Below are 17,239 nucleotides of genomic sequence, written 5' to 3'. Positions count from 1 at the left end.
TGAACTGAATCAGCTTATTTATCCAGCTGTATGATAGAATACTAAAAAAAGGCATCCTGAAACCAAATAGCAGTAAGTTATAGCAGGGCTTCTAATTCTTTGTGTTCTTTGGTAGATGAAGAGTGACTAGAAAAAGAATGGAAGAAGAAATCCAAAGAAATGGAGATTTTCAATTAGATTGGTGTCCCTCACTGATATGAGAAAGTGTATAGAGGTTTATGTAACTGAGGGTGTGAGTTACATTAATCATCAGTAGCCAGAGATACGAATAATGAAATTATTATGCAGGTGACTCCCTGCGGTGGATGTTAAATCTGTGTGAAGTATGAGCATTTGTTGACTGACTGACAAGTGTCTCTACCTTTTCTATTCATGGATTGCACAATGAAGTGACTCAGATTGTCCAGCAAAGTGCCCTATGCCTGGGGGCATTTGCTTGGTACTTGCAAGCTAATTGATTAAATCACCTCCTTGACAAGCCAAGTAGTACTGGCTAGCTGAAATACTGGTTAGCTGGATAAGAAAACAGAAGAAATGGAAAATATTGACTGCAAGGACTTGATGCTATATATTCGTACCAGATATATACACTGCAGTGTCTGTGTGCATTTATATCTATGTATGTGTTGTAATACAAATACTGTATCGTTTATGGTTTCCTGTATCCTGAGCAATTTCAGACAGATGGGACTTGTTTTCCATCTGTTTTTCATATACCAATGGCGCATTAATTTACTTATTTTACAGTACAAGCATGGCTATGAATATCTGTCCTGTGGAAATACTGGAATTCCTACTAGGGTTTCCTACTCATTTGAAAAACCAGTGCTGAAACCACCTTCCACAAAGGCAGCATGCCACCCCAATCTCTGCATTCTGGCACCTGAGCACCCCAGCCAACAGTTTACGTTGTCCTCTGCTTATCCCTAAATGAAATTTATTAGATTTTACCTGGAAGGTCCAAAATAGCTTGGGATGTGGTTATCAGAGGCCACTCCCTAGGTGATACCACTGAAGGTGATAGCAATTGGCTCTCTTCAAGCCCACAGCTCTTTCCTTTAAATGATGGGCTCATGGCTGCAGAAGGTTTTCCCTGCAACATCCTCAGCCTTGTGGTCTGCTACAGCAAAGGTCTTGTCTTCACCCTTCACAGGAGAGGTATGGAAACAAATACATGGTGATTCCTCTTTGTCAAGGAATGGCTTTGTTGGGAAGTGACTCATGTAGCTAAATCTGGTTAAATTCTGAGATTTTAAAGTTTGAGAACTATGCATATGCCAAAAACACATATTCTTCCAGTGTTTTGTTTTTGTTCTACATATGAAGTGTTTTTCTTTCATCTCTCAATATCTGTCAGTTAAAATTTAAAGAGAAAATGCTAGTTGTACTAAAAGGCAAAGGTGTTCTGCAGGATTGGTTGAAACTGTTAAAAAATTAAATCAATATTGTCTCATAATTTTGGAGATTGTTTATATTGTGATCATGACTGAAAATATTCTAGTGGTTTGAGGTACATTGTTACCTCTCGTAATGAAGCAGCTACTGAAAGATGCACCAATTTCAAAACAATTTTTCAGATATTAGGGAAGAGGCAATTGTCTCCTTATAGATGGTTTAATTCCAGCTCTTCCATAGCCCTGTGTAACTAAAAAAAAAATAAATCTGTAAAAGTAATGCTAGAAAAGACACTCTCCTCTACTTTCAGCTGTTTATAATCCAGTGCAGTAGATGGAAATGAAGAAAACCATAATAACGTGACCTGTTTGCCAGGTCAGTCCCAGATGACAAATAACTCCATAGAAGCCTGTTCCCAGCTCAGGGAAAAAAAAAAAACAAAAACATTCTCTGATTTTGTCCAGTTTTGTCTAAAAATTTTTTATCAGGGTGGCTTCACTCACTCTCCCAGGGAAACCTTGCTGGAAGCAAAACCTTCTGAATTTCACACTACATGCAGTCTGTGATTTATACAGATAACTCGATCTTGGTTTAAATCTTGTCACAGAAGCCCCTGGGATGGGCATTGGCTTCTCTCATTCACCAACCCTGTGGTGAATCCTGTAGAGCCACCAAATTCCAGCATAAAAGTTCAACGTTTGTCCAGATGGATGTATCTCAAGCACTTTCCCCAGTCTGTATGGCAGTGGATAGGCTGACTTTTCTCCTCTACCCCACAGAGCTTAGTTTTTGCAAGTCTGTGGTCTTCACTGCCAGGGTTGCTGGGCTTTCCACTTTCTTCATTCTGGAGGGAAAGCTGGTGTCTGGGGTAGGGGGAAAGGGAGTGCAACCACCAAGTGACACAGCATGAATTTCTGCTATTATTATAAATATTTATTGACAGGTCCTGTAAAGAATGAGGAAGATGCTGAAGATTTGCTGTTCTCTCATTCTCTTAAGTTTGCTCAGTGGGCTACTGAGTGCCAATCCTGGAGTCAAAGTGAGGATCACCCAGAAGGGGCTGGAGTATGGTATGTGTGATGCTCTCATCAAGAGCTGCTAGTAGCATTGCCTTCAATACTGATATGACAAAAGAAAGAGGGCAGTGGCAGGCTATAAAGGAAAGTTTAAGAGCACAACAGAGTAAAGTCAGTAATCTGCTTGACAGCATTGTATATCATATCAAGGTTCACCTGACCTCAGATATTGAGCCAGTTAGTTCAGCTCTTGCCATGGCTAGGAGTGAGATCTGAAACAGCACTGCCATGTCTCAAGTGAGATACCAGTTTCTTGCTGATTCTGTGTCCATCACATTTCCTAAGCCAGAAACACATAACTCCAAACTCACAGGCACTGTCAAAGGCAACTGAACTGATCATTGTTTTCCTGTAGCCAGGGAGGTTGGGCTGGAAATCCTGAAGCAGAATATGGAGAAGGAGCATTTTCCCAATTTGACTGGCCATGAGAAATTTGGGCTTGGTAATGTCAAATACAACATCTCAAGGTAAGTATTCTCTCTGGGGGCAAATTTTGTTTGACTGAAATTTTAATCTTGTTTTGTGTTCATTTTGACTTATTAAATCAATTTTTAAATTTTTTTTTCTCTCCCTTTTCTCTCTCATGGTCTAGGATACATGTTACTGCTGTAGAATTACCCAGTGCTTCCATCTCCCTCCTACCAGGGTCTGGGATAAAACTGGTGATTGGAAATGCTTCTTTAACCATTGATATGAACTGGAACATAAGGACCTGGATGTTGTATGTACAGCTTTGCATGTTCTGGACTATTTTTCTTGATGGATAATATAAAAATGCAAATTTTAGTTTATTCTTGTGACCCCTTCATTGCAAAGGTGCTCTTTATCAGCTGGCAGCAGTAACCCAGGAGCACAGACTGGTGCTTCTGACAGGTCTGCTGGTGGGAGACAGCCCTGCGCCCTCAGACATCAGCACTGATAAAGAGCCCATGGCTGAGAAGCACTGCTGCAAATAGCACAGGCCTGCTGCTCTAGCTGAATGCTGTCATTGTCCAGCCCGCCAGCTAATGACACATTTAGAAACACTGTAGTGTGGTGGATCGCAGTCTAGTATAATAAACCCTCATAGTGCAGTCACACTATTGGAAACCCTCTGTTATGCCACCAAGAGATACAGTTCAAAAGCTGGTGGAAAATGGATGAGCATATGTAAATATCCTTAGAGCAATCTCCACACCTTCCTAGTCCCAGGCTGTTTCAGAGCAAAGAAGTCCCTCTTCCTCACATTACCTGTATTGCTAAGCTGACTGAATTACAGGAGTCTCTGACCTGCCCTTCTGCCAGGGACAGCAGGGCTGCATGCAGGGGAAGGGCCCTGGGAGCTGAGGGGGTGGCACAGCAGGAGTCACAGTGCCCTCACTGGCAGGCACCCGGCACAGGCAGGCAAAGCAGAGTAGTGGCAGTGACCAGCACCAGCCATGGGTCCACAGCACCAGGCAATTCCATGGTGAAGAGGTGGATTATTTTCAGTTTTTATTTTTTTCACTTGATGCAGCAAAGACAGTGGAAGAGGCACAGTGCACATTTCAAAAGTGTTTGTTACTGCAGTCCTTTCAACACCCCTGGATAATGCAGACCCTACATCAATAGCCCTCACCAGCTGCCGGACAACTCCTGGTGATGTAGATATCCAGCTGAATGGGAAAACTGGGTAAGTGGAAGAGATCTGTATAAACATTCTCACAAAATAACTGTCAGTGAATGGCACAGCAACAGCTTTACAAATTAGGGCACACAGAACTGCTTTTAGGCATCATAAAGAACCACAGGTGAGAACTGAGGCCCCAAAACAGCATTAAAATGGCCAGCATTGATATTTGGCCTTGTATTTATGCACAGTAGAAGATAAAGACGGAATCAAACAATCCCTTGTGCTTCTTCAGCACTTTCAAACTTCTGCTCTAATCTTCAGCTCTAGGTAGAAGTTATGAGGTTGTACTATGCTTCACTCCTCCTACTCACAGTGCTATCAAAATTGAACAGAAGCAGACTCTCTATGAACCCTCTGGATACAGCCCCATGAAACAGCATCTCATTATTTTCTTGTATTTCTCTCGCTCTCTGAATACCACTCTTGTCACCTGTTTGGGGGGGTTGTTTTTGTTTGTTTATTTTTACTTGTTTTGGAAGTTCCTAGTGCAGAGACCATTTTGTACATATAAGATGGTGGTCTTCTGAAGAAATCCATTTTTAATAAATATTAATTAACCCAGGCTGACATGCATAGTGCTGAAATTATCATCTTCTAAATGGTGGTTCTCTGACAGTTTTTACATTTCAAAAAGCTCCCATGTGTAATAGAATATCACACTAAGAGGCTATTAAATTCATGTTCTGCAGAGATACCTGATTTCCTCTTAGTGACTATAGTACTTGACCCATTAATTGCCTTCTTCCTTCCCTCTAGCTTCCTGTATAACTTCTTTATCAAGTATCTGAAGAAACCCATTCACAGGAGCTTGGTCACTAATGTAAGCTTTTCACATTGTGTAGGGGAGGGGTGTAAGGAGGATAGCAGTCACAAGTCAGTGCTGTGAACTTGGCAAAGGAAGAATTAGAAAAATAATCCTGTAATAGTCCTATTCTGGTCTGATCAGCACAGTCATCATTTTGCCAGCCAGAAATGATTCCAGATAAAGTTTCAGGTTCATAGCCAAGATACTGACATAGCTATGTTCAACCATAGTAGCAATTGGGATGGATAATGTACTTATTTTTTCCATTACAATGCAGAATAAGTCCCTGCCTATGTACCTACAGGCATCCTGGGGCTTGGGTTATTTTTATGCTTGGCAGACAAAACATATACTGGGCAATACATAGAGAAATTATAGTATGTCAACTGATAGTATGACCTTTCAACTTCATTGTAGCAAAGGGGTGAGTAGCTCTGGTGACAGCCTGCCCTGGGCCACTGAGAGGAAGCAGAGCTTGAGATGGCTGTCATTCTGTCCAGGGATTTACACTTGGACTTGCTGATCTTAAATGTCTTTTCCAAGGTAAATGATTCCGCAATTCTGAGATCTCTCCCGTGACACCAGTATGAGATCTGTCCTCGCACTATTTAAGGCTGTGGTTTTGTCACCCCCACCAGGCTGCCTCTGGAAACGTCCCTCTTTTTTGTAGCTCTGACATACAGCACACTCGCATTGCACCAAGCGGATACCTTGGGGATCCAGTTAGGTAAAGAGAAGCCAGATGAGGTGTTTTGATAAACAAATGCTGCAATGTGTGTCATGCAGCAGAAAGATCTGCTAGCACACATGTAAGAGGTGCTTATGCATCCATGGTAATCAGGCAATAACTTGAGTGTGCTTTTGTTGTAGTCATGTCCCAATATCAGAGCTGGGATCCAACTGATAGATGGAGACCTCCGATCACCGAATGGTGAGTCATCAGTGACACCTTTTCCTTCTGTTTTCTCTCTTCTGATCAGTGAAATTCTGCCCCTTCCTTAACAGCAGCTGCTTAGCAATGCCTCCAGGAGTGCTATCTGTCCCTCTGCTCCATCTGCTCCCTTGCATACAGAACCACAGTTAACTAAAGGCTGGGCTACTTGAGCAAGAAATATGTGTTTCTAAGAGCCAAGGACTTGCTAGCAATTCTCAACTTGCAAGTGTGGCAGTGTGCACTTCTGTTGTGAGAAATGCCACCTAGAGGCCACACAGTACTGCTAAGACAGTTTTCCTTTACCATGCTCCAATTCTTCCTGCACACACAGCACTTTATAAGCTGAAGTCTGTTCTCCTAGTCTGACTGGAAATTAAGTTTTACTTACCTATTTATCAGACTTGCCAGAGACAAAATGAAAAAGCTCCTTTGCAAAAGTCTTCTCACTTGAACTACTGTGGGTTAGATTTGCAGGCATTTAAGACACCCAAAGTGTTGGTCAGATACCACACGAAAAACAGGTATCTAAGCAGATCAGGCACTCTCCTGGGAAAGTACCTGCAAGTTTCAGCTACTTGGGATGCTCTTAAAACTCCTTGACAAGAAATCCCAACACCTCCTTATGCCCTGAGGCACTGATATGGCCATCTCCTTTTTGGGGTTAGACCAAACTTACTTTCCACAATGAGAAAACAATAGACAAACTAGAGAAGGCACTTTACATAAAGTCTCAGTAGAAATATCAAATCTTATGTCAGAATGCATATTAGGAGGTCCCTGGTTGTGTTTTTCCCTACTCTCTGGAACAATTTGTGTCATTCTCTTTCAGAAAAGACTTAGTTTTACGTATACATAGTTTGACTTAGTTTCAAGTATACATAAAATTATGTAATTGTAATTATGCAGATATAAAATTATTTCTATGTTTTTTGTAATATTCTGTGTCTTATCTACTACTCTTACAGCTGTAATGCAGATTGATGATTTGGCTGAAGTAGACTACTCCTTAAGTGGCTTGCCAGCAGTATTCCAAACATTCATTGACCTGGACTTAAAGGTAGTTGCCTGTAGTGCTGTTTGCCTACATTGCTGTGGGTTCCATTATTCTATGAGGCACTTTCTAAGATGACCATGGTTGTTGGCCTGAACATAAAAGCTTACCATCTGAGAAGACAGACATTTCAAAGCATTATTGAATTTGTTACAGTAATAATTTGTAACAATCCTGTTGTGCAATGAATTCTTTAAAAGCCACATTCTTTTCTTTAAACTGCTGTTGAGCTGGTTGTAAAAAATAGAGTGTAGTTAAAGACTAAGCAAGACAGAAGAAAAGAGAAAGGGAAAGGAAAGAAAAAAGTTATTAAACCTCATCTTTCTCTCACTGTTGATTATAGCTGGGACTTCATTGTTCAGTCAGTCAGGATAATATTTCTATACATGGGACTAAGTAGGCGTGTCTGCTGTTGGATGAGAGAGAAGAAAGAGCAAGACTATCAGAGCAAGAATTAAGCCCCTAGCTTCTTGAATGGGAAGGCAGAAGACCCTTTCAAAAGCATGGGAGCCCAAGGAATGCTGCTGAGTCTGTAAACTTGAAAGTTTATTCCAAATTAAGGAAAAAGTCTCCTTATGTACTGAAAAAATCTGACTAGTTCCTGATTCTAAAATGACTTCATTGTCATTCTGTATAAGGTGATTTGATTGAGGGTAGTTGTCATTATTATAGTATCTGCAATCCTTAATTAAGTTTAATCTGCCTTGTGTTTGGTTCTTTACAAAGGCCAAATGAAAAGGCAGTCTTGTCACAAAGATCCTACAAATTAAGTATTAAAAAAAGGACAACAGGGAAATAAGAGAGGGGGAAACAAAAAGGAACAAAAAGTTAGTATCTGCTTGTGTGGTAGACACTGGTCTGAGCACACCAGCTGTGCAGCTGCTGTCAAACTCTTCTGAGTATTGCAGCAGCTGGATTTTAAGCAGGAAATTGTGTCAAACTAAAGATGTAAAATCATGGCTGTTCCAAGAGCTACTCTTCCACATAACTGGGGAAATATACAAAGACTGGTAATTCCAGCAAGTGAGAATTGAACGGAGAGGTCACCTACTGTGATTCAGCACCTTGTAAGCATTTTGATAGTCCTTAAAAGACAATAGGAACTTTAGAGCTAGATGAGAAAATAAAGACAGACAAAATACATTTGAGATTAAACAGAAACAGAACTAATAAAATGGACATAAAAATCTTTAAAATTTAAATGTCTTCATCACTTCCAATCAGTTTTACTGATTTACTTTTTTGTTTCATCTGTATGCATTTGGAAGTATTAGATCTGCAAGGCTTGGCCAATATGATGGCTAATGCAGAAGACAACATAGGCATTTTAGGTTTGTCTGACGCAACTTTGCTCTCTCATAAGCCTTTTGTCTGCACAAGTTGATTCTGGGCACAATACAGTGCTGATTTTGACCAAGAATGACCTCTGGTTTTACAGAACAATTTTGTAATTGAGACCATTGGATAGCTCTTAAGCAGCAGTTCTCAGATTTCAATTCCTAGATATGAGAAAAGGAGAAAGGAGGACAGCTAGTCATGTTCTCAATGCAATATTTAGACCCTTAATTTAGAGGGTGGTCTGAGGTGGCAGACTGTCCTTGGTGACCAGTATCACAAAAGACAGATCTTGGGCCTCATCTGTGAATATGTCCAAATGCTGGAACTTGCCTTCACCACCTGCTTGGAAGCACTAAGCCTTCAGGGTGTACTACAAAGCCTGCATACTCATTTATTATCCAAATCAATAGCCAGGGCAAAGTCAAGGAAAGTACCATTCATTGTCTACAGTCATGGTAAAGTTATATTTTGACTCTGTTTTCTTTATCTCTGACAATTTTAGGGCGTAGTCTTCCCAGCTGGAAACCACACTGACTCTCCCTACATGGCAGCTCCCTTCACAATCCCAGACCAAAGTGACTCCATGCTGTACCTTGCCTTCTCTGAGTATTTCTTTCAGAGCTCCTCATTTGCTTACTACACCGCAGGGGCCTTCAACGTGACCATTGCAGAGGAGGTGAGCAGGACACAAGGAATGGGCTCAGAGTGGCTCAGTTAGGGCTTTGACCTGCCAGATGTCAGTATGTGGCCACATAAAGCTCTCAGTTGGTCTGTAGAGTCCTGGGACAGAAGATTATAAATACTAGGTACTGTTATTCTCTTTTACTTACACTCTTTATAGATGTCTCAGGCCACAGCCAGGCATGCCAAGTTCCACTGAACCAAGAACCAAATACTGCCAAAAAATAAGGGGTTTGTAGACCTGAGGCACAGACTTCTCTAACAGGGACAAGAGATGAGCTCTGGAGAATTTTGCAGCCTCATTGGCTGCTTTCTAAGGGATCTTAGAATGAAATTACTACTGGGGCCTTGTAAGCAAAGCATTTGTCAAAGCACAGCATCTGTGGCTTGAAGGCTGCCTGACTTGGCTAGCCCGACTGCAGGAGGTTCAATTTACTTTCTGAGTAAATTTTTGAATTTTTTGAATTTTTTTTTGAATTTTTTGAATTTTGAATAGCCCGACTGCAGGAGGTTCAATTTACATTCTGAGTAAATTTTTGAATTTTTGAATTTTTTTTTGAATTTACTTTCTGAGGGATTATTTTGGCATGTGTTATTGGGAAGCTGCTTTAAGTATACCGAGTCTCTTAGGAATATTTCTGAGAGAAACAAAATCAAGATTAATTGAAATTACTGTAATAATGCATTTAGAGAAAAGCTGACCATGAAGGTCAAATCTGGTAACTCATTTGTTTTCTCTCTTTTATTTTTCCCTTCAGACTTGCAGCTATTTTAATATAAACACAGAGATATTTAGCAGTATCATCCCTGAGGTGAGTGTCATTACTTTCACAAAGTCTCAGGGAAGCCACCCAGTGTGGGTGTCAAGACACCTCACTACTGGTGTATCCCAAAGGCTTCAGCAGGGCCCCTGCACGGGAGAAGCAGGCACACATGTGCCTTGTAACAGCAGAGCAGATGGGCCTTGTCACTTCCCACCCCACGATGAGTTGAATGACTTGCACTGTTACCAAACATAATCTTGGCCCATAACCTTGCACATCAATCTTTTCTCTGGGCACCATGCCCAAGCCACAGCTGTTCCTACCTAAAACCAGCTCCATGCAAGAAAAAGCTTCCAGTCATGAGTCCAGCTTTGAGAGGCATCCAAGAGCGGTCTCAGCTCAGAAAAATCGCCTTTCTCCTCCCCAAACCTGCTTAATTCTCTTTACTTTGCTGCTGACCTGTGACTGATGAGCAGAAAACCTGGGAAAGGACCATGTGCAGGAAAATGAGCTAACGGATGGACAGGAAACATTACATCCTATGGAACAGACAAGGCAGATGCACAGGATTTCCATTTATTTTAGGTGAAGGAGATGAATATAACAGGACAGAGAATTTGAGCATGCATGGTTTCCACCAGCCTTCTGAGACAGGATGAGAAACCAAAAATGAGGAGAAGAACCCCTAGGCTATAAATGCAGAGGATGGGTGAAATCAAACTAATAGTTCAAAGTACTTTACATTCTTGTTTGCTTCCCAGATGTTATTAAGTTCCTGCCTCAGAAATATAAGAATTCTCCAAGGGTAGGCATGTATGATGTTCTCCATAAAATGCCATGAGCATTGATGCAAATACTCCACCCCCTCTGTTTTGAATATTGAACTTTGTGAGCCTGTTCACTCTTTAGGCAATGAACACAGTGAGGCTCCTCTGAGGACAGTCCTGAGGAGGAACCCATCTCCTGAGATGGGTGAATTTCAAAGTGAATGACTCCTGAGCTATTTTATTGTGTAACTAAATACCACATTCAGGTCCATTTATCTCCTCTGTCCACAAGCTAGTATTCAATTTCTCTTGAAATAATATGGAAAAATTTGTATTCCTCAAGTGGAAGGAACTTTTCACTGCATTCCTGAGTGGCCAATACTGTTAATTTAGCACCACAGAAAACCTTTATTTCCTGCTTACCGGAAAGAATCTTATGTTAACAGCTGCCCTTAAACTCATCATAAGGAAATACTTTAAAATTTTTGCTTCAAAAGTGAGAAAATGCAGTATTCTGATCCATTCAACGAGAAAAATGTTTTTTCTTTTTTTTTTGTCTTTGAATCTTACAGGTAGCTAAATACTCAATTACACCCTACCCAGTGATGTTGAAGCTAATGTCTACTGAAATCCCTACCATCAGCTTACAGCAGGATTCCTTCACGGTAGAGATTCAGGGCTCTGTGGAGGTGTTGGCCATTCTGCCAGACTCAACTGCCCAGTCTCTGTTCACAATGAACATAGTAAGTACAACAAACAAGGTGACATTTAACTCAGGGTTAAATATGTTTGTTCCTTCCTTATTTCAAAACTCTATACAAGAAACAAAGAAAATGCCAAATTTCTAGTAAATATGCATATTCCCCTTAGTCACAGGTATAGGCATGACCTCAGCTAACCTATAGGACATCTCTGTGGCAAAGAACATTTTCTTGCAGATGGACAAAATTCCCAACATGTAGTGGCTCTGATTAAGCAAGGTTTTGTTCTCTGTAATGACAGTTCTGCAAGTGTGAGTCATGCCTCTTGGCATCTTGTTCATGGCTTTGATTAATGACATCTCATTACCCCCATTTCAGCTCTTGTCAGTGCCATTCAAATGAACAGACATTTGCTGTGTGCAGCCTTGCAATGAGAAAGCTGCATTTACCTAAAACAGCTTCCATGCATAACTGAAAAGATGGTATTTATGTGTTTGTGACTAATTCACAGAAAGGGTCCTGGGTTTTTTTTATGTCTGGCAATCCATGGTTTCTTTATTCTGCAGGCAGCCAACACCAGCATTTCCCTGAATATATTTGATCAGAAATTGATGGGCTCGCTGTGTTTGAACAGGTAATCCAATCTGGGATGAAAAAGATTTCCTTTGGAAAACAATGTTAGCAATCCCAACATTAGTAGTTTGATCAGATAATTGTAAATAAGTTTTGCTGGTAAATTCACCTGCATTAGATTCTCTTAATCTGGCAGCATTTGTACATTTTAGAGGAGGCAGGAAGCTTCTCTCTGACAAGTGCAATGGCCCCAAGGGGCTTCCCACCAGTGGACTGCTGCAGGGAAGTGGTCTCACTAGACTTCCCTTCTTTTTACATTTACTCTCCCCTCTGAGCTAGATAAACTAAGCATGCAGGGCAGTTTTGATGACCATAAATCATCTGAGAGTTTCCCTCATCACTTTCTGGCTGGCAAGATGTCATGGCTTTCTAGACAACCTGTGCCACTAAAGAATGTCAGAGCAGTCCAGGGCACAGTGAAGAACCTGGGTCCCTGCAGGTCCCCTATGCAGATATTCTTATTGCAGGCATTCACCAACTGAAGTCCTGCAACTTGGAAGGTACAGAAAGCTGGAAACCAGAGGCTAGGCCATTTACACATCTAACATGTCACATTTCATGGAGAAGAAGCTCTGTATATCAGGACCTCACAACTGGGAATTGGGACTCCAATTTCATAGAAGTCCCTAAGAAAGATACGGGGTTAAGAACATGCAGAGTTCATCAGGGCAGAGGGATGTTAGGAATTTAAGGAGGATAGTGCTGTTAGCATTTTCTGCAGTCATTTTTAAGAGGAAAATCAAGAGTGTGCTGGAAGCTGGCCCTGAGAACTCAGGTACTGGTGCTGAGGAAACTCAGAAATCTTTTGTTGGATACAAGAGTAACTTAGGGAATAAGTACTTCATTTTGGAAACAGAGACAGTAGCAACAAAGCCATCAGTAGCAGCAGCACCACACAATGAACAGATCCTTCCTTCCTGGTAAGACTCACATGAAAGCATTATGCAGATGTACCAAAATCTTTGGAAAATACCTGACACCCTACAAGTCCTTGGTAAAATCAATTGTCAGTAGGATTTCCAGAACAGTACAGAGGGAGAAGCACACTCAAATTGCTGGCTGCAACCCTTCTAGCACGCTCTTGCATGGATGCTCAGCAATGCCCCAAGAAAACCACATCTTTCTGTATCTAGCAATATGCAGTGGGTGAAAAATCTCTGTACAGATGCTTCCTAAGACCTGGAGCTCTACAGCATGACTGCACATGATTAGAATAACTTTGTTTATCCTTTCTTAGTGACTCATCTTGTTTCACTTCTTTCCCTCAGGATCCAGTTCTCCCTAGCCCACTCCAATGTTGGCTCTTTTGAGGTAAGCGGGTAGTTGAAGCATATAGGAAATGCAAACTAAGAATATCAGTGATATCAAGGCTAAAGAGTAAGCAGCTAAATTTTATCAGTATTTCTAAATCATTTGGCTTCATTCCCAAGTGGCTCTCTTCCTGTCTTCTGGCAGCCACCTCTCTGTTCTTGCCCTAAAGAGTTAAAAGTAAACTCTTTGGGGCAAGCTAGTGCTGTGCAAATGAGACATTCTGTAGTTGCCCTGGCTGCCATAGGAAGAGATCTCTCGAATCATCAGGGTGAGACAGAGCAGAGCTGAGCTGTAGCAGCAGAGCAGAGCACCATCCAATGGGCACAGGGATGGCTGAGGCACAGCCACTCCGTGGATGCTCATCAAGGTGCTCAGAATTCTGGCAAGGACAGGGAGTCAAAATATTTCTCTCAGGTGCCTGAAATAGTGCAGTTGTAGCCTTGCAGGGGAAAACCCTGCCCCCACAGAGTAATTTCATTCTCAATATAATCAATCAGTTCCGAGTAGCGGAGGAGAAAGGATTAAAACTGTTCTAGTCCTGCTTTGCTATTGGTGATAAATTATCTCACAAATAAAGCAAATAGACTGTTTTAAATTAAAATGTTGGCCAAGCATAATGAAATACATTTGCATTTTGCATCTCACTTCCTTTGCATCATTCCAAAACCTTAAGATCTGAAGTTCACTTGAGCTTATGACTCTTGAGGCCAAAAGAGAACTGGAAGTTGATTAAGAGCCTACTAACTCTACCCAGGATTAGGGCACAACAGCTCTTCCACCATCAGGAAATGATGGCTAACTCAGTTTTCTTGTCTGTGGCAGGTCGTACTTCTGGAGAACATCCTATCTTACATTTTCCAGACTGAAGTAATTCCATCAGCTAATGGTAAAGCTGTATTTCAAAGCATCAACTAAAAAGCTTCCATCAGAATGGGTTATTCTAGGAACTTCTACTGACTTTCTGATTAAGTTGTCAGCTCCCATTAACTTGGAGTAGAAAATGACCATCTGCCAGTAAGTAGTGGAAGGCAAAGATTGTGAGTGTAAGTGCTCCCTCTCACTGTTCTGTAAAAAGGGGAAAAATTACTAGGAAACCAAAAATTCATCTGCCTTCATCTCAGTCTAGGTGGTCCTGACGCATCAGGGAGAAAAGCAAAATCTCTCTCATCTGCACACCTGCCTGAGGCCACTATATGTGAAATGTATTCCTTTTTATTAGACCAGAACAGAGCTTTTGCCTCTCATAAATCTTATTTAAGGCCCTGGAGGGAGATACAGCTTTGTGTCAGCCCTGGGATAAACATCACCTTCTTTAGCTAATGGATACAAATGGGAGCAGGTCCTAATGATGGTAGAGCTGTATTAATAATCCCTCAGGGATCATTAGGGACAAAGCACTCAGTATGTAATATGTTGAACATGAAATCCTTGGTTTGGCTGCAACACTCTGCCAAGAGAGAAGCACTCGTAATTCTTTTTTTCCCCATTGCTAAATGAGCATCTTAGCAGCCTCCCAGGCTTGCTTGTGAAGCCTAAGAGGCTGATTGTTAGAAATGACCTACAAGTCTCTGGATGAACAGCATTGTTGAAGGGCAGGAGTTTATTATCTTTCTAATGCATACCTAAATCATAATTTGTCTCTTTTTTAAGCTAAACTGTCAAAAGGATTCCCTCTTCCCAATCTGGCCAATGTTACCTTGACAAGACCTCACATTACAATTGTACAGGTGAGATTTGGTACTTATGAAAGATTTTCCTTTATAAAAGGTTATCTCTCTTTTTACTTCTTTTTTTTTTCCCTAGGCATTTATTCACTTTCTTCAGTGCCAGAAATTTGCTGTGTTGGAGCTACTTAACTAATAAAAATGGGTTTAAAATGAGGTCCCTAGTAATGGTAAAATTCTATTAGAAACAAATGTATCTTTCTTTGAGAGGAAAAGTTAGAACTGATTATATAAATATGAAGTGATCAAATGTACAATTTTTCAGCCTTCTAAGTTGGAATTGAGTGTAAAAACGGGCTTGACATATTGTTCAAGTTTGGCCAACCACATCAAATTAGAGTTATTGCTATCTCACAGTTTTGTTGAATACTTGGAATATGAGAGGGACGAGAATTCAATTTTGTGCATCTAGGATGCCCGGATTTTGTTAATAATTGGTGATAATGACTGAGGCTAGTAGCCAAAAGTAGCCAGTGAGCTCTCAGAAAATATTTTTTGCCTTCTGGTTATCCTTCTCCAAAACTAGCCCTTAGTTTGGGCACACAGAATGTTGCTAGGTAACCAGTCAGTACAAGGGCATTGCTGACAAATTAATGCCCAGAAAATGAGTAAGCCTTCTGCATTTCTCCACTTGCTTAACAACTTCTCAAAGTTATTTTCAGTTTTTTTGAAGTTTTTCTTTGCAGAGACTTCTAAATCTTTGTTAGTGGTTAAGCACAAAACACAGCTCAGGTAAGGAAATGCAAAGATTGATTTTAATTGTTCTTTGCCTCCCACATACCTGGTTCCCTACAAAATAGAATTGCTCACACAGTGCTTTCAGTGGCACTCACTGCCAACAGTCTTATAGACTAATTGTGAATGAAGGATTTTAGTAATTTTGCGGTGCCCATTCCCCCCTCATGTTCTCTCACCAATCTCCTCATCAGTAACAAGGGAATGAGAGACAACACAGAATTGCCATGCCCTACCAAAGTGAATGAGATTCCCATTTAAAGGCTAGAGTTTAGACTCTAGTTCTAGAGTTCCCACTTCCAGTCCCAGTCTGATGGCTATGGTCAACAGGAAGAAAAACAATTCTTACTTTTCATAGACAGGCTGGATGGTGCTTTGAGCTACCTGATCTAGTGGAAGGTGTCCCTGCCAATGGCAGGGGGGTTGGAACTGGATGGTGTTTAAGGTTATTTCCAGCCTCACTCATTCTGTGATTCTGTGACTGTGATGAGCTGCTCTTTGCAGGCCTATTGCTCTGTATGTGCTGACACTGGGGGAAGCTTTAAGGACAAGCTTAGATTGAATGGCTAATTCCTAAGTGGCACAAATTCGGTAATCCCTTGTGATCCTTGCCTAATTGCCTCAAGGCTCAGATGAACCTTCCTGAGTAGGCTGTATGATCTTTAGATTCCCTTCTGTCACTAACATGGTACAAAGGGATAGCACCCAGGGAAAGATAGAGTCCTTTTGCAAAGTTCAAAGGACAGAGTTGAATAAAACTTATTACTTCCAAGGTTCAGCTCTTCTCAGTAGATTTTTGGACCTTAAACACCAAGATCAATTTGAACTTAAGAAACCCCAAAATTTTAATTCATAGTATGTCCATGACTGTTCTCCTCACTGCAGGGATATGTGTTGATTTCGACTGATGCCCACTACAAACACTACAGGAGAAGAGAGACCACGTGTTAAGCATGAACTTCAAATCAAGTCAATAATGTGACTCTGAAGACTAAACACTGTCCAGTTCTGCTGAAATGTTTAACTTGAGCTCTGACAACCCCCATCCTGGCTGGGGGCAAGAGGGGGTGCTGGGAATCAAAAAAAGCTGATGGAATGGTTAGTTGGTGTAATGGTGGTAACAAGCAGCCCCAAGGGAAAACATGTAATGCATGCTTGACATTTATTTATTCTGTAGTTTAACTGATGCAAAAATGTTTTTAAGATTAATGACTCTTTTGAAATACACTTTTGTCCATACACTTCCAGAAGGAAGGATGCTGCAATTTCTTAAAATTAGGGAAAGTACATTGTCAAAATGCTGCTAGGGCAGATACAGCTGCTAATATGTTTCTACTCTAACAACCTTAAGCACTTCTCTTCTGCACACCATGCATGAGGTAGGGAGTGAGCACTCTCCAGAACTGTGGAACTGTCAGACTGAGAACTGTCCCAGTTAGAATGGGAAGTAAAATCTTTGCAGTGTCTTAACATAAATCTTAATACGCAGAACAGGACCTGAGCCAGTGGCACTGCTACTCTCCATCTTTCCGGGTGACTCTTCAAATCCGTGTGCCTGTCATGTGCCCTCTTTAGTGCTGTTTAGCCAGGTTAGATACATTTAACTCCTTCAGTGTTTCTAGGTAAGTCCTCTAAATCTAATTCTCTGACATCTTTCTCTGAATTGAAGATTA

General features: G+C 41.1%; 1 protein-coding gene across 1 annotated transcript; it reads left to right on the top strand.

Annotated features, from left to right (window-relative positions):
• Window positions 1-815: 815 nt before the first annotated feature.
• BPIFC (BPI fold containing family C) lies at window positions 816-17,190 on the top strand. The gene is made up of 16 exons (XM_026795947.2): window positions 816-1,158; window positions 2,339-2,465; window positions 2,827-2,938; window positions 3,064-3,192; window positions 3,967-4,122; window positions 4,879-4,942; window positions 5,798-5,858; window positions 6,827-6,918; window positions 8,753-8,926; window positions 9,690-9,743; window positions 11,035-11,205; window positions 11,730-11,797; window positions 13,065-13,107; window positions 13,930-13,993; window positions 14,758-14,834; window positions 16,452-17,190. Exons 2-16 carry the CDS (start codon window positions 2,351-2,353, stop codon window positions 16,515-16,517), a joined length of 1,446 nt encoding a protein of 481 aa, XP_026651748.2. The 5' UTR covers window positions 816-1,158; window positions 2,339-2,350; the 3' UTR covers window positions 16,518-17,190.
• Window positions 17,191-17,239: the final 49 nt, after the last annotated feature.

The sequence above is a fragment of the Zonotrichia albicollis genome, chromosome 4 (genome assembly GCF_047830755.1).
Source record: "Zonotrichia albicollis isolate bZonAlb1 chromosome 4, bZonAlb1.hap1, whole genome shotgun sequence".
Classification (NCBI taxonomy): Eukaryota; Metazoa; Chordata; class Aves; order Passeriformes; family Passerellidae; genus Zonotrichia; species Zonotrichia albicollis.
Note: the sequence above shows the minus strand (reverse complement) of the source record. Positions and strands in the feature narration are given on the sequence as shown.

Excerpts from the sequence above, each read along its gene's own strand:
- BPIFC (XM_026795947.2), top strand. The coding sequence starts at position 2,351 with ATGAGGAAGATGCTGAAGATTTGCTGTTCTCTCATTCTCTTAAGTTTG. Across the intron at positions 3,193-3,966 it reads AACATAAGGACCTGGATGTT|CAAAGACAGTGGAAGAGGCA; the intron begins GTATGTACAGCT and ends CACTTGATGCAG. Across the intron at positions 14,835-16,451 it reads CTCACATTACAATTGTACAG|GGATATGTGTTGATTTCGAC; the intron begins GTGAGATTTGGT and ends TCCTCACTGCAG.